Genomic DNA, 24,689 nt, shown 5'->3' with positions numbered 1-24,689 from the left:
ATGCTGCCCACTAGTGTCCACTCATAACCAATACAACATTTTGGAGGAGGATTTCCTTTTTATTCTCTACATTACAAGATCATCCCCAGTGACAATTAAGATTGCAGCACTGGGGGGGGGGGGGGGGGGGACATGGAATGTTCAGCTAGACTGGAGAAAAAAAATGCAACATGGCCATTGATAAATATGACTATATTTCTAATATCAGATGAATGGCACCATTTAAAAGTATTAAATGAACACCACAATTTAAAACGTATACAACTAATCTGACTTTTTATCTACCTGCTTATAAGTGCAATAAACCTGTATAATAAACATAATAAAATCCTCCATTCACCATCTACATACTGAACCACTGATCCAAAAAGCAGAAAGATGGTTTATTAGGCCCATTTCACAGAGGGTGGCATCCGCTTTGCTCAGCGGGGCATCTGTCCGCTGATCCCCTGCTGATCAGAGCAAAGCAGGTGGATGACAGGCCTGTGTCCATTCAGTTTATGCAGACCAGGCGCAGTCTGCTCTGCTCTATGGGAGGGTGTAAACTGTCCGTTTACACTACACCCAACTGTCCTCCAATTCGATCTGTCTAGACGGAGGTAAAGGATCTCCTTCCATTTTTTTTTCTTTTTAGTGAACCAAATCTGATTGGAGGTAGGCCAGTGTACAGACAGACAACTCCATTTACAGCCAACAGAGCATAGGAATACATGGACCATCCAATCAAGTCCGCCTGAAAAACTGACAGGTGTACCTGATCGGATCGTCCGTGTGAAAGGGGCCTTCTACTGCAAGACTCGGTGGTGGTCTCCTTATAAGGCCTAAAGCACACGGACACTTAGTAGCTCCGGTGTGTCGAGGTATAAAATCCCTGGCACTTTCTGGAGCCCAGGAAGCCATATGTGCTACAACAGCCAATACATGTGAATGGCTATACATGGCCGTGCTTGGGTTTATGCAAGTGGCATGTTCTGAAAGAAGTGCTGTATAGGCATGTGTGGGGTAAACTTCATTTAGAAGCCATCAACATTTGGCCAAGTATGGCTGCGGACATTCAACTGAACTAGGGGCTGTATGCGGTACTTGTAGTTCCCCAGTGTGCCAGAAATGTTATGTCTCAGCACACAGGAGCTGCTAAGCGTCCCTGAGTAGGGATAAGCTCAGGCGTGTTCGCATGGCCCACGTGTAGAGCCCGCCAGGAAGTCAGCGCAGGGCTGCGCTAATCACAGGCAGTGAGACATTGCCCCAATGTGTGGCTGCAGAGATTGGCAATGTCTCACTGCCTGTGATTAGCGCAGAGCTGCGCCGACTTCCTGGCTGGCTCTGCACTTGGACATTGCAAACACGCCTGAGCTCATCCCTATCCCTGAGCATGGGGCCTAAAAATGCAGAAATGAAAAAGCATGATATTGTTTAACATCTCACCTGTTTGTTTTTATTTTCCATTTTAAATAAAAAAATTCAACGGTTTTCAAAAAAAGATCTGTACAATAATGGACTATATGCAATATATTCTATATTTTATTTACAACAGGTATTAAGGCAGTAAACTTGTTAAAATACTCATCCGTGTTAGCGGTTCCAGGATGGCTGGGTAAAATTAGATCACATTTCAAAGTTATATTAGTGGGTTTCCTGATATTAGAGCTCATTAGAGCAGTCACAAAGAGTATTTCAGATCAGTTTACAGCAGCCTCACCTTCCCCAGAATAGTACTCTGTGGGCACAATGTTCTCATCCCATATGATCTTCTCTGTGGGATACAAGGGCATCTGGTTCAGCTGCTGGATCTGAGAAATACGACGTTCATGCCGGGACACCTGCACAAAAGATACATGAAAAAACATGGTTCATGTGGACAAGCTGACTGCAATAAAACAATAGCAATATATGCAAACAAAATTCTAAAGCAACGAGTTGCATTTTCCATGTTACTCTGGAAAAGAACACCTAATAATTACCCATCAAGGAAGTACTTTTAACGAGAGAAATGTATGTTAATGGTAAAGTATCTTTTGTATACCTACCAGAAGCTCTAAGAGAAACTCTTTGTCATATTTGGTCTCCTCTCCTTCAGAGAGAGCTGGCAATAAGCAGAGATATGATGCCACCTGGTGGAGAGTATTGGAACTGCAAAAAAGAAATTATTTTTTTTTTTAAACAATCAATGCAACCTGTCCAAGTGGACACAAATAAGTTATTGCCAAACGCATTAGAAAAGCTAAAAGGATAGCCTTTGCATCCAATGTAAAATGTGACCAGAAGCTAGAAGGATCTGTGATACTACAATTCTGTAATTGTCTACAGGTATAGAAGTCTTCATCCAAAATCACAATTCTGTAATCTAGGAAGACAGCAATTTTTTAGTCTCCAATGGTAGTAGCATGATCAAGAAACAGTAGTGTATTATTATGTTATTTAGGTAATGTTGGATTTTTACACAAAAAGTACTTGATGTGACCCGTTTTGGGGGACTTGTTTCAGTGAAAGAGGACATTTGGTTATTCAAAAACACATTTAACCAATTAACAATTGCTAAATAGGTAAAGCAGAGCAGATAGGCATGTGAGGTTTTGAAAAAGCAAAATAATAGAGGCCAAAGATCTATTAGAGAGCCCTAAAAAAATACAGATTTCTTAAAATACAAAAAACAACCTACGGCTGAGGTGTGGAAAGATTTACACTCATATTCAAAAAGTGCTTGCCCTGCACTTAGGGAATAAACATTTATTTGAATCTCTAGATTGTCTGCGCCACAGTGGTACCTAGAGTGTGCGTGTCCTTCTATACATGTTGAAGTTACTGTGCCGTGTTCCTGTCCAATTCATTTAGTCACACTGACTTTGATGGCCGCTATTAAAAAAATTTGTGTGAAAAAAATTACTTTAAGATGGTCTACAGCACAGTAACATCACGACTTACAAAAGAATGCATACACACTAGGTACCATTGGGGCACAACGCCATCCAGAGATTCAAATTCATGTTTATTCCTTGCATGCGGGGCAAGTTCTTTTTAAATGTAAGTGTAATACTTTATTTAATAAATTTTTTTAAATAAACCGAGTTATCGTGATGATGTATCCTTGCTTTTTTCCAAATCTATATATGCTGCTGGAGGAGAAGGGAACAGAGATTAGGAGTGAACAGAAATACAGGTATCATTAGAGGCGGCACATGAGCGAGTTTTGACCAAGTTATTAATTTAGGGGTCAAATTAATCTTGTGAGTTAAACCTCAAAGGAGGCTGGAGTTTTTAAGGTAGGAAAACACCACATCAGTGTCAAAAGTGGTTTGGAGGTAGAAGAAACAGCACAATGGATTGAATATTACACTGAAGTTTGATTATTTTAATCAACTTGTTGTACTATATGGGCCACTATATATAAGGATGCACTATGCATTTATGAATTTATATCAGTGTACCATGTTTTTCTGGTTGAATTGGTGGAATAAGAATCACTGGAACCCTATACTTCTATCTTGTGCAGCAGTTGAGGAAGGATCTACATCAGAGACAAGTCGTAAACCAGTTGGAATGGAGACAAAGGGATCACCTGAGTATCTACTGTGCAGGCTAGAAGATCCCTGGTCTTGGCCATTAATATGGTAAGCTTGTTGGTGAACATGGGAGGCCAGGATGTCCAAATCTGCCTTTTTATCACCTTTGCTAAAGATTATAAAATAAGAGCTCTCCCGGGGTTTAGGATTTGGCAGCTTGGAAATTCTGCCTGCCAGCAGTCGACTCCCAGAATGCAAACTTCTGAGAGAGCTGGAATGTAAATTTCTGCCTATGAAAGCATTAGGCTTCTTTATTTTATGACTGCTAAGCTTCTGGTGCCCCCTTGTAGAAAGAAGGTATCATATGTTGTAGAAAATTTCTGGGATGAAATTGGACAAAGGTAACGGCCTCGGAGACCACCATGATGCCCAGCATCCTTATGCAGAAGTGAATTGAGTGACGGTGTGACTGGAGAGTTCAAGAGCTGGACCTTAGGAAGAACTTTTCCAGTTCAGGCAAAGGAGGAAAAACAGACTTTGTAAAGTTGATTATCAAGCAAAAAGTTTGAAGGAACTAGAGACTCCTTTGAACATTGTTAGACAAGACCATGACTAAGGAGTCCAGAAGCAAGAGGTCAATTAGGTAGCCCATGACATGAATTCCCTGAGTTCATAGAAATGCCAAAAGTGGGGCAACCCCTTTTTGAACAGCTGTGGTGCAGATAAGAGCCCAAATGACCATGTCAAACTAGAAGTGCTTGTTTCCTATAGCAAAACGCAGGAAGCGTTGGTGTGATGGGAACATAGGGACAGGCATCGTGGCTGATGAATTTGTCAAGGGATTCCCCCAAAGAGGCATTCGCCATGAAAGGACCTGCGTAGAAGACGTTTTACGACAACTCACAGCATCCAGCACTCACTGCCAGATTGCACGGTTTTACCACATTGGGAGCCTTTTAAGATGCATTTTATTTTAATTCTGATAATAAATGTGAACAACATTTGTGGGTTACAGTACGGTTAATTACCACAGAGAGGTCATGGTATAGTAATGGAAAATAAATTCAGACTACTTTGTACATTTTTCTTATCAATTAAATCCAGCTTTTAGCCACGAAATACTATGCATGTGCAGAGTTTCTTGAAAATTTCTGAATGACATTTTCAAAGGCATCTACACAAAACATAAGGGATCAAAACATCAGCTGTAATTGTTCTAAGAGAGGAGGGTCTTCAAAGACCTCCTCGAAAAGAGAAGGTCTCTGTTTATGTGTCTTGACCAGCTAGCAACAGTCTGGAAAATACACATGGCAGCAATTGCCGACTTCAGGGATGGACCTGCAAGAGCGAAAAGGGGGTTTAAAAATAAAACTCAAAAGGAGATGCCAAATCCATGCAGAAAATAAGCTGGGAAGTGCACAGCAAGTCACAGCCATTTCCTACATGCATTCTATAAGTGAGAGATCAACCAGAGCAGTGCAAGATTCTCTTTAGGGGTTTTGATCAGTCATCCATAGTCTGGCAAAGTAAAGTCAGAGCAGGATTTGCCAGTGAGAACAGCATTCTACAAATGGAATCCAATCATTTATCAGTTGGGTCCTTATAGGCAGATGCATTCTCTACTAGAATAGTTATTTTATTAAGACAAAATTCTGACAGATTCACAGCGAGTAAAGCCCGCTATTGTACAAAATCCTCTCCAAATAGATACAATGCTCATAAGCTTTTGAGGGGAGCAAACCAGGGACATGCAGTCAGGGGAAGCAGGGCTTCACCTGCCATGAACATTAAAAAAAAAAAAAAAAAAAAAACACACACACACACCCAAAAAAAATTCGAGCTTTGAGGGTTGTTGCTCGGCGATCTGGGGGGTAGGGTACCTGAAGTCCTACCCAACCACTAGTAAAAATTTGGAGTTCCTATAACCTTTGGTTTCGGATATACTGGGCTCCTTGCGCAGCCTGTCAGATGCTACGTACAAAACGGTCAGTTTAAATACAAGCTGGCTTATTGTTTGCAGCAGACTGAGAGGATGAGCTCACAGTGCCTCTCACTTGTCAGAAGCTCAACGGACGGCTTGGAGTCCGGGACCAATTGTAAAGTACCATTGGCCCAAACTGTACAATAAAAATGCTGCAGTGAAGGCACGCCTCTCACTGCAGTATCATAGGATCCCATGATTTTCTCACACAGTTAAGAGGGAATAAGAATCTGGTCATGAAAAAGGTACTGTTTTAATCAAGCAAAATCATACATTTACAGAATATGCTATACATTTATTTACTGTGAAATTACTGGTTGTAAGTTACAACTTCAAAATTTCAGACATTTGTCCATTAAGCCACCTGCTTGAGTACTGTCAGTTTTTATTTTGAAATATTAAAAGTTTTATATTTATGGAAATAAGCAAAAATCTATGATTTAGGACATTTCCACAAATCACCCCTGTTACGATATTGTGCAAAAAAAAAAAAAAAATATATATATATATATATATATATATATATATATATATATATATATATATATATACATACACATACACACACGCATACATACATACATACACACACAAACTAAAAATCAGTGCAAAAATATAACAAATAACTGGTGATAAACACAGAATATATAGTTGTGCTCATAAGTTTACATACCCTTTATAATTTCTTGGCCATTTTTTCAGAGAATATGAAGGATAACACAAAAACTTTTTTCACTCATGGTTAGTATTTGGCTGAAGCCATTTATTATCAATCAACTGTGTCATAATGACAACAGAAACTTTCCAAATGACCCTGATCAAAAAAGTTTACATAACCCAGTTCTTAATACCGTGTATTGCCCCCTTTAACTTCAATGACTGCTTGAAGTCATTTGTGGTATTTGTGGAGGAGGGATGAGGCTCTTTATCTTCTCACAAGGTAAAGCTGCCTATTCCTCTTGGCAAAAGCCTCCAGTTCAATGCTTGGGCTGTCTTGCATGAACTGTACATTTGAGATCTCCCCAGAATGGCTCAATGATACTGAGGTCATGAGACTGAGATAACTTTAGAACCTTCACTTTTTTCTGCTGTAACCAATGACAGGTCAACTTGGCTTTGTGTTTTGGACCATTGTCATGTTGGAATTTCCAAGCATGTCCCATGCAAAACTTCCTGGCTGATGAATGTTCCGCCAGTATTTTTTGATACTGCATTCATCTTGCAATCAATTTTGACCAAATTTCCTGTGCATTTGTAGCTCAGACATCAGCGATCCACCTCCGTGTTTCACAGTAGGAACTGTGTACCTTTCATCATAGGCCTTGTTGACTCCTCTCCAAACGTATCAGTAAGGTTTGAGGCTTGTCTCTGTGCTGTTTGGCATATTGTAAGCGGGATACTTTGTAGCATTTGCATAGTAATGGCTTTCTTCTGGCGACTCGACCATGCAGCCCATCTTTCTTCAAGTGTCTCCTTATTGTGCATCTTGAAACAGCCACAACACATGTTTTCAGAGAGTCCTGCTATCACCTGAAGTTATTTTGGGCTTTTTCTTTGCATCTCAAATAATTTTCCTGGTAGTTGAGGCTGAAATTTTAGTTGGTCTACCTGACTGTGGTTTGGTTTCAACAGAACCCCTCATTTTCCATTTCTTGATTAGAGTTTGAACACTGCCGTTTGGAATTCTCAATTCCTTGGATATCTTTTTTCCATTTCAAACATTTTATTAAAGTATAAGGAGTATTACAGTACAATACAAGCCAGGTTGATACCTTTCCTGTTTTATACAGTTCCTTTGACAATTCTTTTGCTTTCCTCATGACTCAGAATCCAGAAACGTCAGTGCAGCACTGGATGAGAGATGCAAGGGTCTGCCAGGAATCCAGAAACTCATACCTTTTATACACACACTAATTACAAGCAAACAGATCACAGGTGAGGATGGTTACCTTTAATAGCCATTCAAACCCCTTTGTGTCAAGGCCAAAAACACCAGGGTGTGTAAACTTTTGATCAGGGTCAAGAGTAAAACACAGTTGATCGATCATAAAGGCTTCAGCCAAACACTAACCATGAGTGAAAGAAATGTTTTTCTGTTATTCATATCTGAAAAAAGGCCAAGAAATCATAAATTCTGCCATGGTATGTAAACTTATGAGCAACTGTAATTTCAAATATCAATAATATGGGTAATACAGATGAGACAATAACCACAAGAACTAGTTTTTAAATGCCAATGTCTTAAAAATGAGTAACTGCTTTGTAAATGGTTTACAGTTTCAAAGTGGCTTCACAGACAATGAAAACAAACAAGTGATGAAATGGACACATGATCTCTCTCAAACAAAACAGACCTTGCAATCTAAAACTTAACAGTACATGGGCAATTCTGTTATACCATACACAAACTTGGTAATTTAACCAAGACGTACAGTATCTCACAAAAGTGAGTACACCCCTCACATTTTTGTAAATATTTTATTATATCTTTCATGTGACAACACTGAAGAAAATAGGATTTTTTTTTTTTTTTTAACAGCTTACCTGTAAAATCCTTTTCCACTAGCACACCTGGACCGGAAGTTTAGCCCCCTATAAATCCCCTCCCCTTACTGTGAGTACCTCAGTTTTGTAGCAAAACAATATATGTGTATTAGAAGAGGGGAGGGACCTCTGTGTCCCAAGATGTACTCGAAGAAAAGGATTTACAGGTAAGCCGTTATAAAAATACTATATTCTTTGCCGTACATGACGGGACACAGAGCCACAGTATTTACTGAATGGGATGTCCCAGAGCAATGTTAAATAAGGGGAGGGAGACACAAAGAAAAGTAGGGTGCTATCAGACCTGAGGACCTTGTACTGCTGCCTGCAGCACATTGCGCTCAAAGGCGATAGCCTTCTCACATCCACCTCTTCAAACCATAAGTTTGAACAATTACCTGTCAAATCTACTTAGCATTAGTAGATTTCATTGCTGCCTGCCCTTTTTAGGCCCTTCAGCCAACACAAACAAAAACATCAGTTTTGCATATCTAGCAGTCGCTTACAAATAGGTTTTGACCACTCTCACTACATCCAGAGAATGTAGTGACTTTTCTTCCGTAGAACAGGGATCTGGAGAAAATGAAGGCAGAGCAATATCCTGGTTTAGATGAAAACCTGAAACCACCTTCTGTAGAAAGCTAGGATGAGGACGCAATACTACTCTATCTTTATGAATAATTAAATATGGCTCTTTACAAGAAAGAGCCACCAATTCCAATACCCTTCTTTCAGAAGAAATGGCTACCAGAAAAACGAGCTTCCTTGTCAAAAGGACCAAGGGAATATAGTTACATAGGTGGTGAGGTTGAAAAAAAAGACAAGTCCATCAAGTCCAGCCTATGCGTGTGATTAAATGTCAGCATTACATTTTATATCCCTGTATGTTGCGGTTTTTCAGGTGCTTATCTAATAGTTTCTTGAATCTATCAATGCCCCCCTCTGAGACCATCGCCTGTGGAAGGGAATTCCACATCCTTGACACTCTTACAGTAAAGAACCCTCTACATAGTTTCACCACCCTCTGAACTCGCCCTTGTAGCCAGTTTTCAATCCATGTACTCACCCTATGGTCCATGGCAACAGACCTCATTTTGTACAGTAAACATTTATGGGGAACCGTTTCAAATGCTTTTGAAAAATCCAGATACACCACGTCTACGGGCCTTCCTTTATCTAGATGGCAACTCACCTCCTCATAGAAGGTTAATAGATTGGTTTGGCAAGAATGATTCTTCATGAATCCATGCTGATTATTGCTAATGATACTGTTTTCATTACAAAAATTTTGTATGTAGTCACTTATCATCCCCTCCAAGGGTTTACATACTATTGATGTTAGGCTAACTGATCTGTAATTCCCAGGGATGTATTTTTGGCCCTTCTTAAATATTGGTGCTACATTGGCTTTTCTCCAATCAGCTGGTACCATTCCAGTCAGTAGACGGTCAGTAAAAATTAGGAACAATGGCCTGGCAATTACTTGACCGAGTTCCCCAAGTACCATGGGGTGCAAGCCATCTGGTCCCAGTGATGTATTAATGTTAAGTTTACCAAGTCCAAATTTTAATTCTGTCCTCTGTTAACCATGGAGGTGCTTTCTGTGATGTGGCATGAGGATAAACACTGCAGTTTTGGTTACTGAAGCCCCCCCCCCGCGATTCTCTCTTGAAGACTAAGGAGAAGAATAAACGCAATACCTTCACCATCTCCCCATTCTTTGTAACCAGATGTCCTTCCTTCATTCTTTATGGGGCCAATATGACCTGTCCTCCCTTTTTTACTGTTTACATACTTTCTTGGGATTTTTTGTTTGCTCTCCTCCACTGTTTGTCTTTCACGTTCTATCTTAGTCGTCCTTATTGCACCCTTACATTCCTTGTTGCATTCTTTATAAAGTCTGAATGCCGATGATGATCCCTCAACCTTGTATTTTTTGAAGGCCTTCTCCTTTGCTTTAATATGCATTTTTACATTGGAGTTAAGCCATCCAGGACTTTTGTTCGCTCTTTTAAATTTATTACCCAATGGGATGCATTGGCTAATGCCATTATTTAATAAAAATGCTCTTAAAGCAAACCCATCTCTCCTCCGTGTTCTTTGTTCCTAATATTTTATCCCAATTTATGCCTTCTAAAAAAGGTTCGTAGTTTAGGGAAGTTGGCCCTTTTGAAATTCAGTGTCTTCGTATTCTGCTTAGGTTTCCTATTTGTGTGATTTATACTGAAGCCAATTGACCTGTGATCGCTGTTACCTAAATTGCCACATATTTCCACATCCGTGATCAGGTCTGTATTGTTGGTAATCAGTAGATCCAGTAACGCTTTATTTTTCGTTGGTGCGTCTACCATCTGACCCATAAAATTGTCCTGCAAGACATTTAGGAATTTGGCGAGCCTTAAGCCCCATACACACGCATCAGATTTTCTGCTGATTTTTTCCTTCAGATTTACCAAAACCATGTAGTGCAAGGGCCTGCCTGATTGCATACAAATTGAAACTCCTAAAGGTTTGACCTCATATTGTATGGGTTTGGTAAATCTGAAGGAAAAAAAAAAATCTGCAGAAAATCTGATATAGTGTGTATGGGGCTTTAGATGAATGCGTGGTTCCCTCCACCCAGTCTATGTTTGGATAGTTAAAATCCCCCATTATGAGGACAAACCAAATTGTGATAGGAGATCTGTCTCCCCTTCCACCCTCAGGCCTATAGCATAACCCCAGTAATAATTTCCCCTTCGCTTCATCCCTTTGGAGTTCTATCCATAAGGATTCCACCTCCTCCCTATGCAATGTCATCTCTCACATTCACTTGTACATTATTCTTGATATATAGGCATCCCCCTCCCCCTTTTTTACCCTATCATTGCGATAAAGGGTATACCCTTGAATGTTTGCCAGCCAATCATGAGAGCTGTTGAACCAGGTCTCTGAAATAACCAAAAAATCCAAATCCTCCTCGTACAACAGTATCTCTAGTTCACCCATCTTGTCCGCTAGGCTCCTGGGATTGGTGAACATGCCACAAAGTTTAGACTGGTCCCATATTATCCTTTTATTGCGTGTTCCGAGATTGCAACTAGGACTTACTAATATACTTACCTTGGGTTTATGTGCTTTGGTCAACCTACTACTAATGCCCCCAAATACTACCCTCTGGAATATGTTCCGCACTGACTATATCTACCTCTGGACCCTCCCCCCATTGCCTAGTTTAAAAACCCCCTCTAACTTTTTGGCCATCTTCATTCCCAGCTGATCTGCACCCTCATTTGGGTGCAGTCCGTCCCTTCTATAGTACCGGTTATCGACTGAAAAGTCGGCCCAGTCCTCCAGGAACCCAAACCCCTCCTTACTACACCAGTCACTTGTTTACTTCCCTAATCTCACTCTGCCTTCCTGGTGTGGCTCGATGTACTGGTAGTATTCCTGAGAATACTACCTTGGAGGTCCTTTTTCCTCAATTTAGCTACTAAGTCCCTAAAATCGTTCTTAAGGACACTCCATCTGCCTCTGACGTTGTCATTGGTGCCAACGTGCACCACGACAGCTAGGTCTTCCCCAGCCCCTCCCAGTAATCTGTCCACCAGATCCTTGATGTGCCGAACCCGAGCACCTGGTAGACAACATACTGTTCAGCGCTTCAGGTCTTTGTTACAGATTGGCCTGTCTGTCCTAAGAATTGAGTCCCCTACCACCAGAATCTGCCTTTCACTTCGCTTCCCCCCACCCCTCACTGGAGGAGTTCTTCTCCCAGCAGTCGTATTGGCTCAAAAGGCTGTTTCTGTAATGCCAACAGAACTAAATTCAAGTGCCAAGGATTCAGAGGAGCTCTAACCGGTGGATTAAGCCACGTTAACCCCTGTCTAAAGCTTCGGACCAAAGAATGCGATGCAAGCAGACGGTGAAACAATACCAACAAGGCCGAGACCTGGCCCTTTATAGTACTCAAGGCAAGCTTCATCTCTAACCCCCATTTGCAGAAAAGCAAGGATTCTGCCTATGACATACTTTCTGGGATGCCAACCCCTGGATTCACACCAGGAGACAGATGCCAAATGACTCTGGAAGCTGGCTTTCTTGCATTACTCAAGGTAGAAATTACCGATTCTGAAAGCTCGCTATTCTTCAGAATGTGGGTTTCAATAGCCAAACCTTTAAATTTAGCATTTGTAAGGTAGGATGGAACACTGGTCATTGCAATGGCAGGTCTGAACATGGTGCTAGGGTCCACGGGGCCCTACCGCCATCTTTACTATTTCTGCGTACCAAGATCTTCTATGCTATTCTGCAAAGAAGTCGTGGTAGCAGCAGAATAGGAGGGAATGCATAAATCAGTGAGAACTGACCCCACAGAGTCACCAACGCATCTGTCCCGCATGCAAGTGGATCTTTTGTTCTTGATACAAAGTTGTCAATCTTGTTGTTGAACCTGGATACAAATAGATCTACGTCCGGGGTTCCCCATCTTTGGCATATAGCCAGGAAGAAGTCGGGGTGAAGAGATCATTCCCCCGGGAACAACTGCTGGTGACTTAAGTAATCCGCCTGCCAGTTCTCTATCCCTGAACTGAAGATTGCTGATATGCACGGCACATGATTTTCTGCCCAGATTAGGATCTGGTTTACCTCTCCCTGGGCTGCACGACTCCTGATGCCCCCTTGGTGATTGATCTAAGCCACTGCTGTTGCATTGTCGGATTGGATCCTGACAGGACAACCCTGCAACCTGAATGTCCAGGCCTTTAGGGCTAGGTACACCACCCTAATCTCTAGAATGTTGATGGGTAAAGGTCCTCTCAGTTTTGGACCATTTCAGTAGTTTCTTCTAGCAATGCTCCCCAACCCGAAAGGCTGGCATTTGTTACCACCTTCCAGGTAACTGGTAAAAAGGGTTTCCCTTTCTGCAGATTCTCGGGTACCAACCACCAACTGAGGCTCTGATGCATTATTGGCGACAAGCGCATTGGAAAATCGAACGCCTGGACTTTCTTGTTCCAGGCAGACAGGATACTGTTTTGCAGCAGTCTTGAATGAAACTGAGCATAGGGAACCGCTTCCAATGAAGCCACCATCTTTCCCAACAACCTCATACAAAGGCGAATAGAAGGACCCTTCTTTGCCCTGACTACCTGAACCAGCTCCTTTATGATGCTGATCTTTGCCTGGGGTAAAAAAAACCTCTTCTGGGTTGTATCTATACCCAGACCCAAGTACTCTAGTCTTTTTACTGATTTTAAAGAAGACTTCTCTAGCTTGAGGACCCAACCTAGGTATTCCAGGTAGTTGATTGTGGTGACCAAGGTATTCCAGGTAGTTGATTGTGGTGACCAAGCTTTGGTCTAAGCGGGCTACTGACCAGTCTATTTAGAGCAAGTCATCTAGGTAAGCTATAATCGTTATACCCCGAGCCCTTAATATGGCCAGACATTAGAAAAAAATGTATAACACCCTAGAGAATAAAATGGCGGTCGTTGCAATATTTTCTGTCACACAGGATTTTGTGCAGTGGTCTTACAAGCGCACTTTTTTTAAAATAAAACAAAAAAAAGGCAACAGTAAAGTTAGCCCATTTTTTTTTATATTGTGAAAGATAATATTAAGCCAAGTAAATTGATACCCAACATTTCACGCTTCAAAATCGTGGAATGGCGATAAACTTTTATTCTTAAAAATCTCCATAGGGGACCTTTAAAAAAATTCGACAGGTTGCAGGTTTTAAGTTACAGAGGAGGACTAGGGCTAGAATTATTGCTCTTGCTCTACCAATCACGGCGATATCTCATATGTGGGTTTAACACAGTTTTCATATGCGGGCGCTACTCACATATGCGTTCGCTGCTGCACGCGAGCACGGCGTGACAGGGCACGTTCAAAAAATAATAAAAAAATTCTTATTTTACCTTTTATTTTTATACCGTTTAAAAAAAAATAATAAATAATTGTACCACTTTTATTCCAATTACAAGGAATGTAAACATCCCTTGTAATAGAAAAAAAGCATGACAGGACCTCTTAAATATGAGATCTGGGGTCAAAAAGACCTCAGATCTCATATTTACACTTAAATGCAATAATAAAAAAAAAATACACACACACACACACACACACCAGACACCCTAGGGCAGTGATGGCGAACCTTGGCACCCCAGATGTTTTGGCACTACATTTCCCATGATGCTCATGCACTCTGCAGTGTAGTGGAGCATCATGGGAAATGTAGTTTCAAAACATCAGGAGTGCCAAGGTTTGCCATCACTGCCCTAGGGAATAAAATTGTGCTCATTGCAACTTTTTGGCCTCATGCACACTGGATGTTTTTACAGCAGCTGTTTTTGGCAGTAGACTTTTTCTACAGTCATTAAACTCTCCATCATGTTATCCTATGTGTCCATGCACACATAGGCTGTTATCAGAAGTTTTGGGCAGTAACGTTTTTGAGCAGTAAATAAAAAAAATAAAAATCAAAACTAGTGGGTTCTGAGAGACGTTTTTCAGCTGTAAAAACACTCTAGCACTGATGAACGTCCCTAAACACTCAAAAACGTCACTGACCAGCGTTTTTTTTTCCACTTTTTTGCTCAAAAAAAATGCAAAAAAAAAAACTAAAACCCGGGAAAAAAAACACTATTGCAAAAACTTTGAAAAACTCACTGCAAATCTACTGGCATTTTTATAATGTTATTTTAACATCCAGTGTGCACGAGGCCTTAATGTTACATGGTATTTGGGCAACAATTTTTCAAAAGCGGTTTATTAGGAAGGAAACGGTTTCACAAAATAAAAAAAAATAAACACACACACACACACACACACACACACACACACTAACGTTAGCCCGATTTTGAATAATGTGAAAGAGGATGTTGCACTCAGTAAATAGATACCGAACATGTCATTCTTTAAAATTGCACACACTAGTGGGATAGGGCCAAACTTCAGTACTTACAAATCTCTGTAAAGTTTTTTTTTTACAGGTTACATGTTTAGTTACAGGTCTAGTGCTTGAATTATTGCTCTCTAACGATCATGGCGTATGTAACCTGTGTGTATCTGGCTCAGATACTAGCCAGTGTCTCACCAGCCACTGACCTCACCACATATTGATGGACCAAACAACTTGTCAGGGAAGAACTAGAACAGTGCATGCAATGGAAGGGTCTTTGTTGCCTTACAGTCTTTAAAAAGACCCAAGAATGGAAACAGAACTCGTCAAAGCTAAAGAATAACCCTCTAGTTTTACCTTGGTGATCACAGCATTGATGAGAGCCAAAATGGTGTCTAAGTTTGGGGCAATAGCAAAAAACTGCAACTCTTTAAGGAGAAGTTTATCTGACAAAGACTAACAACCAGTCTCTGAGGCCAATGGCTCAGAAATCACTAAAGCCTCATACACACGGTCGGACTTTGTACAAACTTTTCCGTGGACTTTTGTACAAAGGGCGTGGTCCACAAGTTTGTATTGCATACACACGGTCTGACTTTTTGACAACAAACACAAACGTAGTGACGTCACAACGTACTGACGCCACTTCAAAAGAGGACATTCAATGACTCCAGCACCACCTTTGGTCAACTTCTGTATTGTAGTCTGATCTTTTGCATTGGTTCTGAGCATACCTTGTACAAAAGTCCGATGCTTTTGCGTACACACGGTCGGACTTTGCTCCATTGGACTTTTGTTGCCAGAAAGTTTGTCCGTTCGCACAGCCAACAAAAGTCCGATGAAAACAGAAAAAGTTTGTCCGATGGAGCGTACACACAGTCAGATGTTGCTCCAAAACAGCTAATTTGCATGTTTGTTGTCAAAAAGTCCGACCGTGTGTACGGGCCTTTAGACATACAGCTACAAACAGGAGGGCATGGGAGCTTGTTGTGGACTCTGCAGTCATGAGTATGCAAATAACTGGATGATTTGGGCCAAGCCTTGTATGACCAGTGAAAAAGCAGAGAAACTGGCCACACTTGATGTAACTAAAGAGGACTCCGGTGACAGAACAGACTCTTTGAGCAGAGGGCAATATGATTCTTGATGTTGACACCATCAGTAGGTGCATTGCAAGCAGCTCCAGAGCCACTAGTAGAAGGTGAGCGGGGGAACTTGTTACAATGTGACTGTTCTCCTGTATCTTTAATCAGGCATGTTGCAACCACAAGGTGATAAGGAAACTTAAGGTTCAGAGTAAAAGGCAAGCCCTCAGGCACTCACAAATCCCAAACAATTGGCAACAGATGAGAGTTGTAAGGCCAGATATTACAAAAGTCTCTGTAGTGAACTGGCATTTTATGGCGGGAAACAGTGATGAGCATGTGTAAAACTTTACCAAGTAAATGTAAATTAACAATTCAGGTAACCTCCTTACACCCCTCAATGGGTGAGAAAGAGATTTTATACAAGCGATATCTAAGTGACAAAAGAGAGAAGTTTGGAATCTAACATTTAAATAAAACATTTATGTACATAATACTACATCACAAACTACCTTTAATAAAGTAGACTGCATTACCCACTTACCCTAGTGGTCCAAATAACTTCACAAGGGATTCCCGTGTATCCACAGCTGCTACATTGGAAAGTGCAAAGTTGCAAAGTTCCGGGAAGTGTGCAAATGCTGCTCTCTAAAAGGAAAGAGATGCAAAGGTCACCCAAATACACACACACACACACACACACACACACACACTATGCCCACCCCCACCAACACAAAAATAGCCACAAAAAAAAAAATGGAGGAAAGGTTTATGGGAGCAGGCTCCTCCTGATTTTCTATGGTCAGTGTCATAATATGCTAGAAGTGCTAGCCTTATATATTTCACATTTATATTACTGTTAAAGCCTTAGAGAAAAAATGAATAAGCCTTTCTCCAAAAGATTCCTTAAGAGATCATCTTCTAGTTCAGATGAAAATGGTGCTTGGTAAAGTTTTTCATTTAGTCAAAAAAATGTTACCCTGTGACACTGCGCTATCCAAACAGAAAAAACAAAGCTGCTATCACAATCACAAGGATATAAAACAGTGAATCATTAACAAATATTAAATCATAGTGTAGCGCTAAAGAACAAACTATTACATAGCAATATGTGATCATAAAATATTTTAACCAATCACAAAACTCATATAGTGTGCAAGAAATACACCTTAAGTGTATAATTCATAAGTGTATATAAAAAAAGTCCAAAGACAAAAAATAAAAAATAATAAAAGTCTCTGTATAAACGTTGATCGAATCCAAACGTGAGATAAAGGTCACCATCCACCTTCCTTAAATGAAACTAACATGCAGACACCATGTGGTATTCCCGTCACCTTTCAAGATAGAGGCTTACCAGATGTAATAGACCCACACGAATCTACACTCGGAGGGTCACACAGGCTTGTGTACTCGTATACGAGATTTTTAGACGTAGTTTTTCCAGGAAAGTAGCGAATCAGACTGGATGTCTCGGCTAGTTGACAAATCCTTCAGCAGTAAAATCCAACTCAAATAGTATTGAACCCATACAAAGAGAAAATAGGGGCCACAATAGTGTAATTCCGTTTAAGAAAAATATTTAATAAAAAGGTAATAAACTTACATGTAACCAAAGAATCAAGCGCTTAGTCAGTAAAAACAGTGCTACAGCAGGAGTCCCGACGCGTTTCGTCCTCCACAGACGTCATCTGGGGTAACACTCCACTGTAGCACACTCACTTTTATATCCCCCCTTTCAATCTGGGCGAGAATTCCATCTGCCTGTGTCACCGTATATTACTTCCGGTTTAAGATGGCGCCCGGCGTGCGTTCCACGCCTCGCTCTAATATTACAACAAAAATCCGCCAGCGTTTTAATGCCATAACACATGCGGAGTAAGCCGATAGATAAAATCAGCCTTAATCCACCTAGAAAGACAAAATACTAAAGATCTTCCCATCACACAAAGAAACCTCATATCCGGGTCATAGCTGAAATAATGACAGACGCCCAATAAGAGGACTGATCACACAGTGGGCGTATCACATTGCATAACTAACCTCATATCCGGGTCATGAGTGAAATGATAACACACGCCATACGTGGGAGACTAATCCCGCGGTGGGCGTGTCCCCGATTAAAGCGTGAGGTTTCCAGACAACGGCGCTGGAACGCAACGTCCACAGGAAGCGCCGGTGTACCTGACGCCGGAAGTGACGTAGAAGGAAATACGTCACCTCCGGTCAAGGCACATCAAACATCGGAACTGACTCAACAGGAAATACGTCTTGACGTATTTCCTGTTGAGTCAGTTCCGATGTTTGATGTGCCTTGACCGGAGGTGACGTATTTCCTTCTACGTCACTTCCGGCGTCAGGTACACCGGCGCTTCCTGTGGACGTTGCGTTCCAGCGCCGTTGTCTGGAAACCTCACGCTTTAATCGGGGACACGCCCACCGCGGGATTAGTCTCCCACGTATGGCGTGTGTTATCATTTCACTCATGACCCGGATATGAGGTTAGTTATGCAATGTGATACGCCCACTGTGTGATCAGTCCTCTTATTGGGCGTCTGTCATTATTTCAGCTATGACCCGGATATGAGGTTTCTTTGTGTGATGGGAAGATCTTTAGTATTTTGTCTTTCTAGGTGGATTAAGGCTGATTTTATCTATCGGCTTACTCCGCATGTGTTATGGCATTAAAACGCTGGCGGATTTTTGTTGTAATATTAGAGCGAGGCGTGGAACGCACGCCGGGCGCCATCTTAAACCGGAAGTAATATACGGTGACACAGGCAGATGGAATTCTCGCCCAGATTGAAAGGGGGGATATAAAAGTGAGTGTGCTACAGTGGAGTGTTACCCCAGATGACGTCTGTGGAGGACGAAACGCGTCGGGACTCCTGCTGTAGCACTGTTTTTACTGACTAAGCGCTTGATTCTTTGGTTACATGTAAGTTTATTACCTTTTTATTAAATATTTTTCTTAAACGGAATTACACTATTGTGGCCCCTATTTTCTCTTTGTATGGGTTCAATACTATTTGAGTTGGATTTTACTGCTGAAGGATTTGTCAACTAGCCGAGACATCCAGTCTGATTCGCTACTTTCCTGGAAAAACTACGTCTAAAAATCTCGTATACGAGTACACAAGCCTGTGTGACCCTCCGAGTGTAGATTCGTGTGGGTCTATTACATCTGGTAAGCCTCTATCTTGAAAGGTGACGGGAATACCACATGGTGTCTGCATGTTAGTTTCATTTAAGGAAGGTGGATGGTGACCTTTATCTCACGTTTGGATTCGATCAACGTTTATACAGAGACTTTTATTATTTTTTATTTTTTGTCTTTGGACTTTTTTTATATACACTTATGAATTATACACTTAAGGTGTATTTCTTGCACACTATATGAGTTTTGTGATTGGTTAAAATATTTTATGATCACATATTGCTATGTAATAGTTTGTTCTTTAGCGCTACACTATGATTTAAAGTTTTTCATTTACATTTTTTTAAAGGCACATTGGGGTCAGTTTACGAAGAGATAAATACTGCATGAATGTTTGAGTTAAAATAACTCATGCGTTATTTATCTCAAGAGTAGTGGATTCACTAAAACACATGCGTTAATGAATGTGGTAAATATTTATGTTTTGTGATATTTAGCACTCAAATTTTGCATTATTTTTGGTGTTTTTTTTTTTACAATTTCATTTCTTTTGCAGTGCACCAGAAGGCACAAAGCAATATTGTGAAACTATCAAAACATTCTAGGGTGCCTTCATTCACAAAACAATCTCACTCTGATAAATTGTTACAATTTATTTTCATTCCTAACCTCAGAAGAGAACTTTTCACACTGATAAATTTCATAATTTTCACTTCCTGGGCAGTGCAGAGTCCCTGTAATTGTTATTTTGTACTTTTTTTTAAATACCACCAGTAAAGACTAGGTGATAAAATAACAAATGTGTGTGTGTTTTTATTGAATTGACTAATGATTTATCAATTTTTTTTGCGGTATTTACCTCACATTCATCAATATTTTATTTTGATGAATTGACTCTTATTATCTCATGCGATATTTCTGAAAAATTAGTCAAGTGACCTTCATATCGCAAGCAGTAACTTTTAGTGAATGTTACCACTCCGATGAACACCATCTATAAATAAACTAGTCCTTACATGAAATGCAAGGTCTGCTTTAATGACAGCCTCCCTACACCTCAAAATAAAATATGTTAAAAAAATAACATTCACAAGAAAAAATAAAAATAAAATACATGCCTTGGACCCCACTTACTGCAGACACAGTGACATCACCAGGTCTCAGCTATGCCTCCTTGATGCTCAAGACCCCACATGCATATTCCTCCTTCCCGGTCCCCCCCTCCCCCATGATTTTACCATTAAAATCAACAGGGAGTAGGGATTTGGGAACAGGGGGGTTTGCGTGAGGATGGGGGATTTGGGATTGGTTGTGCTAGAAGGAGTAGGGGTTTGGGAACAGTTTGGAGGGAGAAGAGTTACAACCTAAGATCAATGAACTCTGACTCATAGACTACATTTTAGGGCTTGTTCACACAAGGGGCAGTGAGGTAACACGTACAATATCACAAGAATCTGCTCCCTTCTGCAGGTGGGTGCCATTTCCTAATGACCCCCCCCCCATGTATCTCGGCAATGCGTGTAAATTAAAAAAAATGCAACGCGTGTTAACATGTAAAAAAGCATGTGCTTGGGCGCACTTCCTGGTATAAATGAGTCCTCAGACTGGCATGCCCAGGGATCTTGCCCAGTTCTAAAGGGCACCTTAACTGACAAAAAGATTGAAACAGTGCTCTAGGAGGCAATGTTTATCACATAAATAAAGCAATATTTCAGAGCAGGTGCAAGGGCCCCATCATCGGCAACAGTCACTATCAGGCAAGCGTCACTGTTAACCGATTAAGGCACCCTTAAGAAGGCTACAAACTTTTTTTTATTTATGGATCAAAAATTGTTGTCTACACCATTTTGGTTTCTCGGTGGCATACTTTTATACGTTTATAAACATGATCTCCAATCTTCATCACTTTGTCAGCATGTAAAATTGATACTGTAGTGTAAGTAGAGCAGAGTCAGCAGATTTCCAAACATGTTTATTGCTGGTATTCTAGATTTTGATCGCTAGGATGAACTGTATATTTCCTTGGCTGTAAAACAGTTGGTCTGTAGTGATTTTGAATTTATACCTGGAAATCTAGACATACCTGTAGAGAAGTGATGCGGTCATAGTGAATGGTGGTCATTTCATTTTCCGTCAGTGCATTACCAGTCTGGTCATTAATTTCAAAGCCAGCATAGAACTTTAACATGTCTAGAAGCTATAAAAAGGTACATGATTAGTGAGTGCATACAATTAAATCCCCTGATCCAATTTCTTAAACATTAGTACCGTACCTGAGAAAACAAATGTCCTTCTTCCTCTGTTTTGCAGAGGCTGGATAAATAGCAGTGTACAACCAGGTGAGAATCATCCAGCACTGTATTGAACCACCGGCGGGTGGGAAGTAAAGCCTGAGTGGGGAACCAGAGCGGAAAATATTAACAATATTGTGCAAAATTACACCGACAATACTTAAATAGGTAGCGTTAAGCTAGAAAAGCGTCATGAGTTCCAGAGGATGGGAAAGGCTCGAGAGAAGTCCTTGAGGCGAGCATAGGAGAAGGCGACAAGGGAGCAGGAGGCCTTGGAAGGATCAAAGAGAACAATATGGTTGGTATTTTGAGCCTAAATTAGTGATGTAGCTGGGGCAGAGTTGTGGATTTTGTAAACAGCCAGGAAGGGATTGACAGAGAGGGGTAGCAGACACAAAATGGTTGGGTAAGTTAATAGTCTGACAGCAGCGTTCATGATTGACTGAAGGGGGATAGCCTATGTAAAAGGGAATCCATTGTGGAAGATGTCACAGTAGTCGAGACGAGCAAACTAGGGAGTGAATTAGAAGCCTTGTGATGTCATTCATTAAGAAGGGGTGTATTTTGGAGATATTGCTGTGGATAAGCTTTGGAAAGTGGTTGAATGTGGGCCCGAAGGGAGAGTTCAGTGTCTAGGATTACATCTAGCACCGGGGCATGTGGGGAGGAGTTGATAGTTGTGCAACTGATCTTGACAGAGAAATCAGGGGAAGTGGCATGTGGGGGAGAAAATATGAGCTCAGTTCTGGATAGATTTAAGTTTGAGGAAGTGGTGTGACATTAAGACGGATATGTCTGTTATTAAATTAGTGAAGCATGAGGAGACTGATGGAGTGAGCTTAGGGGCAGAGATATAAATTTGAGTATCGTCAGCGCAGAAATGGTATTGGCTGACCCAGAGAGGAAGTAAAGATTGAGAATAGGAGAAGGCCAAGAACAGAACCTTGGGAGACCCAGACAGAAAATGGAAGAGGAAAGGAGGAGGCAGAGTTGTAAGTGACACTGATGGTGCGGTGGGATAAGTAGAATGCGAAACAACGAAGAGCACTGTCCCAGAGACCAAGGGAGTGGAGTTTGGTTTTTTTAAAAGGGGGTGGCCAACCGTATCAAGGTCAGCAGAGAGCTCCAGAAGTAGGAGTACAGAGTAGTGACCAGTTAGCCATTGGTAAATTTGCAAGTTTTAGGAGAACAGTTTCTGTGGAGTATTGAGGGGAAATCCAGACTGAAGGGGAACAAAAAGGTTATTCTTAGTGAGGTGGTAGCTCACTCGGTTGTAGACCATGTGTTCAAAGGAGTTTGTCAGAAAAGCGGAGCAAGGAGATGGGATTTATATTGTTAAGATTGGTGGGATCCATTGAGGATTTTAAGTATGGGAGTGATTAGTGCATGTTTTAGAGAGCTGGGGAAGATGTCAGAAGAGAGGAAGAGATTGAAGATGTGAAAGATTGCAGAATATAATCAGAGGGTGACCATAGTATTTACGAGGGAACAGTGTCCAGATGGAATTCATTTTCCCCTCGATGATGTCAAGTGATTCAGGTGCCGAGACAGCAAAGAGTCCAAATCATGGCATTTCCATGGCCATATAATATCAAATTAATGAGTGGTGTTGCGGCCCACAATAAATGGAATAAATAAATATATAATAATAAATAGTGCACAAAAATAGTATAAATAACTGAATATAACTACTCAAAGCTCATTAATTCAAATGTACACCTTCTAAAGTGCATCAGTGCAAAGCAATGTCCAATCCAGTGCAATGTGAATGATTGGATACTCCGAACATGAAGAGTAAAGTGCATACAGTGAGAATAAATCAATACTAAAAATCGGCTCGGTGAGCAAAAGAATAAAGCCACCGGTGATCTCGTGAATCCTCAGAAATAAAGTATCCACACACTGAGTGCAATTGCTACCTTACCTCACTGCTGTAAGGTAAACAGCATTTATTAATTCCAGCAGTTACACTGTTGTCAGCTGGTGTAGGTATTACAAGGCAGTCCCCTCAGCCATAAACCAAAGATCATATCCATAGGAAAAAAAAGAAGGAGCTCCAATGGTTAAGTATGTACTATCAATTAAATTTTATTATAAAAAGGACATAGTCCTGGGTACTCACATTTATTCACTTAATTCAAAGGCAAAAAAATACAGCATAAAACGAACAAGCTCCACAAACGAACGAGCTCCACGCTCGTACTCCGGACGTCACTTCCGGTATCCTCCTAAACCAATCCTACGCGTATCGTCACAGATCCCTGGATGAAGGGATTCCCTGATGAAGTCACATGATCTGTGACGATACGCATAGGATTGGTTTAGGACAGTGATGGCGAACCTTGGCACTCCAGATGTTTTAGAACTACATTTCCCATGATGCTCTCCTACACTGCAGAGTGCCAGAGCATCATGGGAAATGTAGTTCCAAAACATCAGGGGTGCCAAGGTTCGCCATCACTGGTTTAGGAGGATACCGGAAGTGACGTCCGGAGTACGAGCGTGGAGCTTGTTCGTTGAGCTCGTTCGTTTTATGCTGTATTTTTTTGCCTTTGAATTAAGCGAATAAATCTGAGTACCCAGGACTGTGTCCTTTTTATAATAAAATTTAATTGATAGTACATACTTCACCATTGGAGCTCCTTTTTTCCTACGGATATGATCTTTGGTTTATGGCTGAGCACCTAGAGGGGACTGCCTGTAATACCTACACCAGCTGACAACAGTGTAACTGCTGGAATTAATAAATGCTGTTTACCTTATAGCAGTGAGGTAAAGGTAGCCATTGCACTCAGTGTGTGGACACTGAGGATTCACAAGATCACCGGTGGATTTATTCTTTTGCTCACGGAGTCAAATTTATTTCATGGCACAGTATGGGTTCACATACTGCATGATTGAATATGGACTGTGTTGATGTTATAGATAGAGACACATTCATCTTTCTTTACTAATTGTTTTTGATACTGTATGCACTTTATGGACTGAGACATTTCAAACTTTATTGGATTTTTAGTATTGATTTATTCTCACTGTATGCACTTTACTCTTTATGTTCGGAGTATCCAATCATTCACATTGCACTGGATTGGACATTGCTTTGTACTGATGCACTTTAGAAGGTGTACATTTGAATTAATGAGCTTTGAGTAGTTATATTCAGTTATTTATACTATTTTTGTGCACTATTATTATATATTTATTTACTTATTCCATTTATTGTTTATTGTGGAGCGCAACACCAC

The 24,689-nt window shown here is 40.8% G+C and overlaps 1 protein-coding gene across 1 annotated transcript in view; it reads right to left on the bottom strand.

Annotated features, from left to right (window-relative positions):
• AQR (aquarius intron-binding spliceosomal factor) overlaps positions 1 to 24,689 on the bottom strand; it is a 198,646-nt gene that overhangs the window by 130,137 nt on the left and 43,820 nt on the right. The window contains exons 11-15 of the mRNA XM_077464777.1: positions 21,427 to 21,543; positions 21,237 to 21,350; positions 16,541 to 16,644; positions 2,028 to 2,130; positions 1,700 to 1,820 (exon numbers count right to left, since the gene is read on the bottom strand). Coding sequence (XP_077320903.1) covers positions 1,700 to 1,820; positions 2,028 to 2,130; positions 16,541 to 16,644; positions 21,237 to 21,350; positions 21,427 to 21,543 — 559 coding nt within the window. The remainder of the gene's footprint in view (positions 1 to 1,699; positions 1,821 to 2,027; positions 2,131 to 16,540; positions 16,645 to 21,236; positions 21,351 to 21,426; positions 21,544 to 24,689) is intronic.

The sequence above is a fragment of the Lithobates pipiens genome, unplaced genomic scaffold (genome assembly GCF_037356315.1).
Source record: "Lithobates pipiens isolate NorthernLeopardFrog02 unplaced genomic scaffold, aLitPip1_a1.2 Scaffold_30, whole genome shotgun sequence".
NCBI classification, from domain to species: domain Eukaryota; kingdom Metazoa; phylum Chordata; class Amphibia; order Anura; family Ranidae; genus Lithobates; species Lithobates pipiens.
The sequence above is the reverse complement of the archived record's forward strand: the minus strand, read 5'-3'. Positions and strand labels throughout refer to the sequence as shown.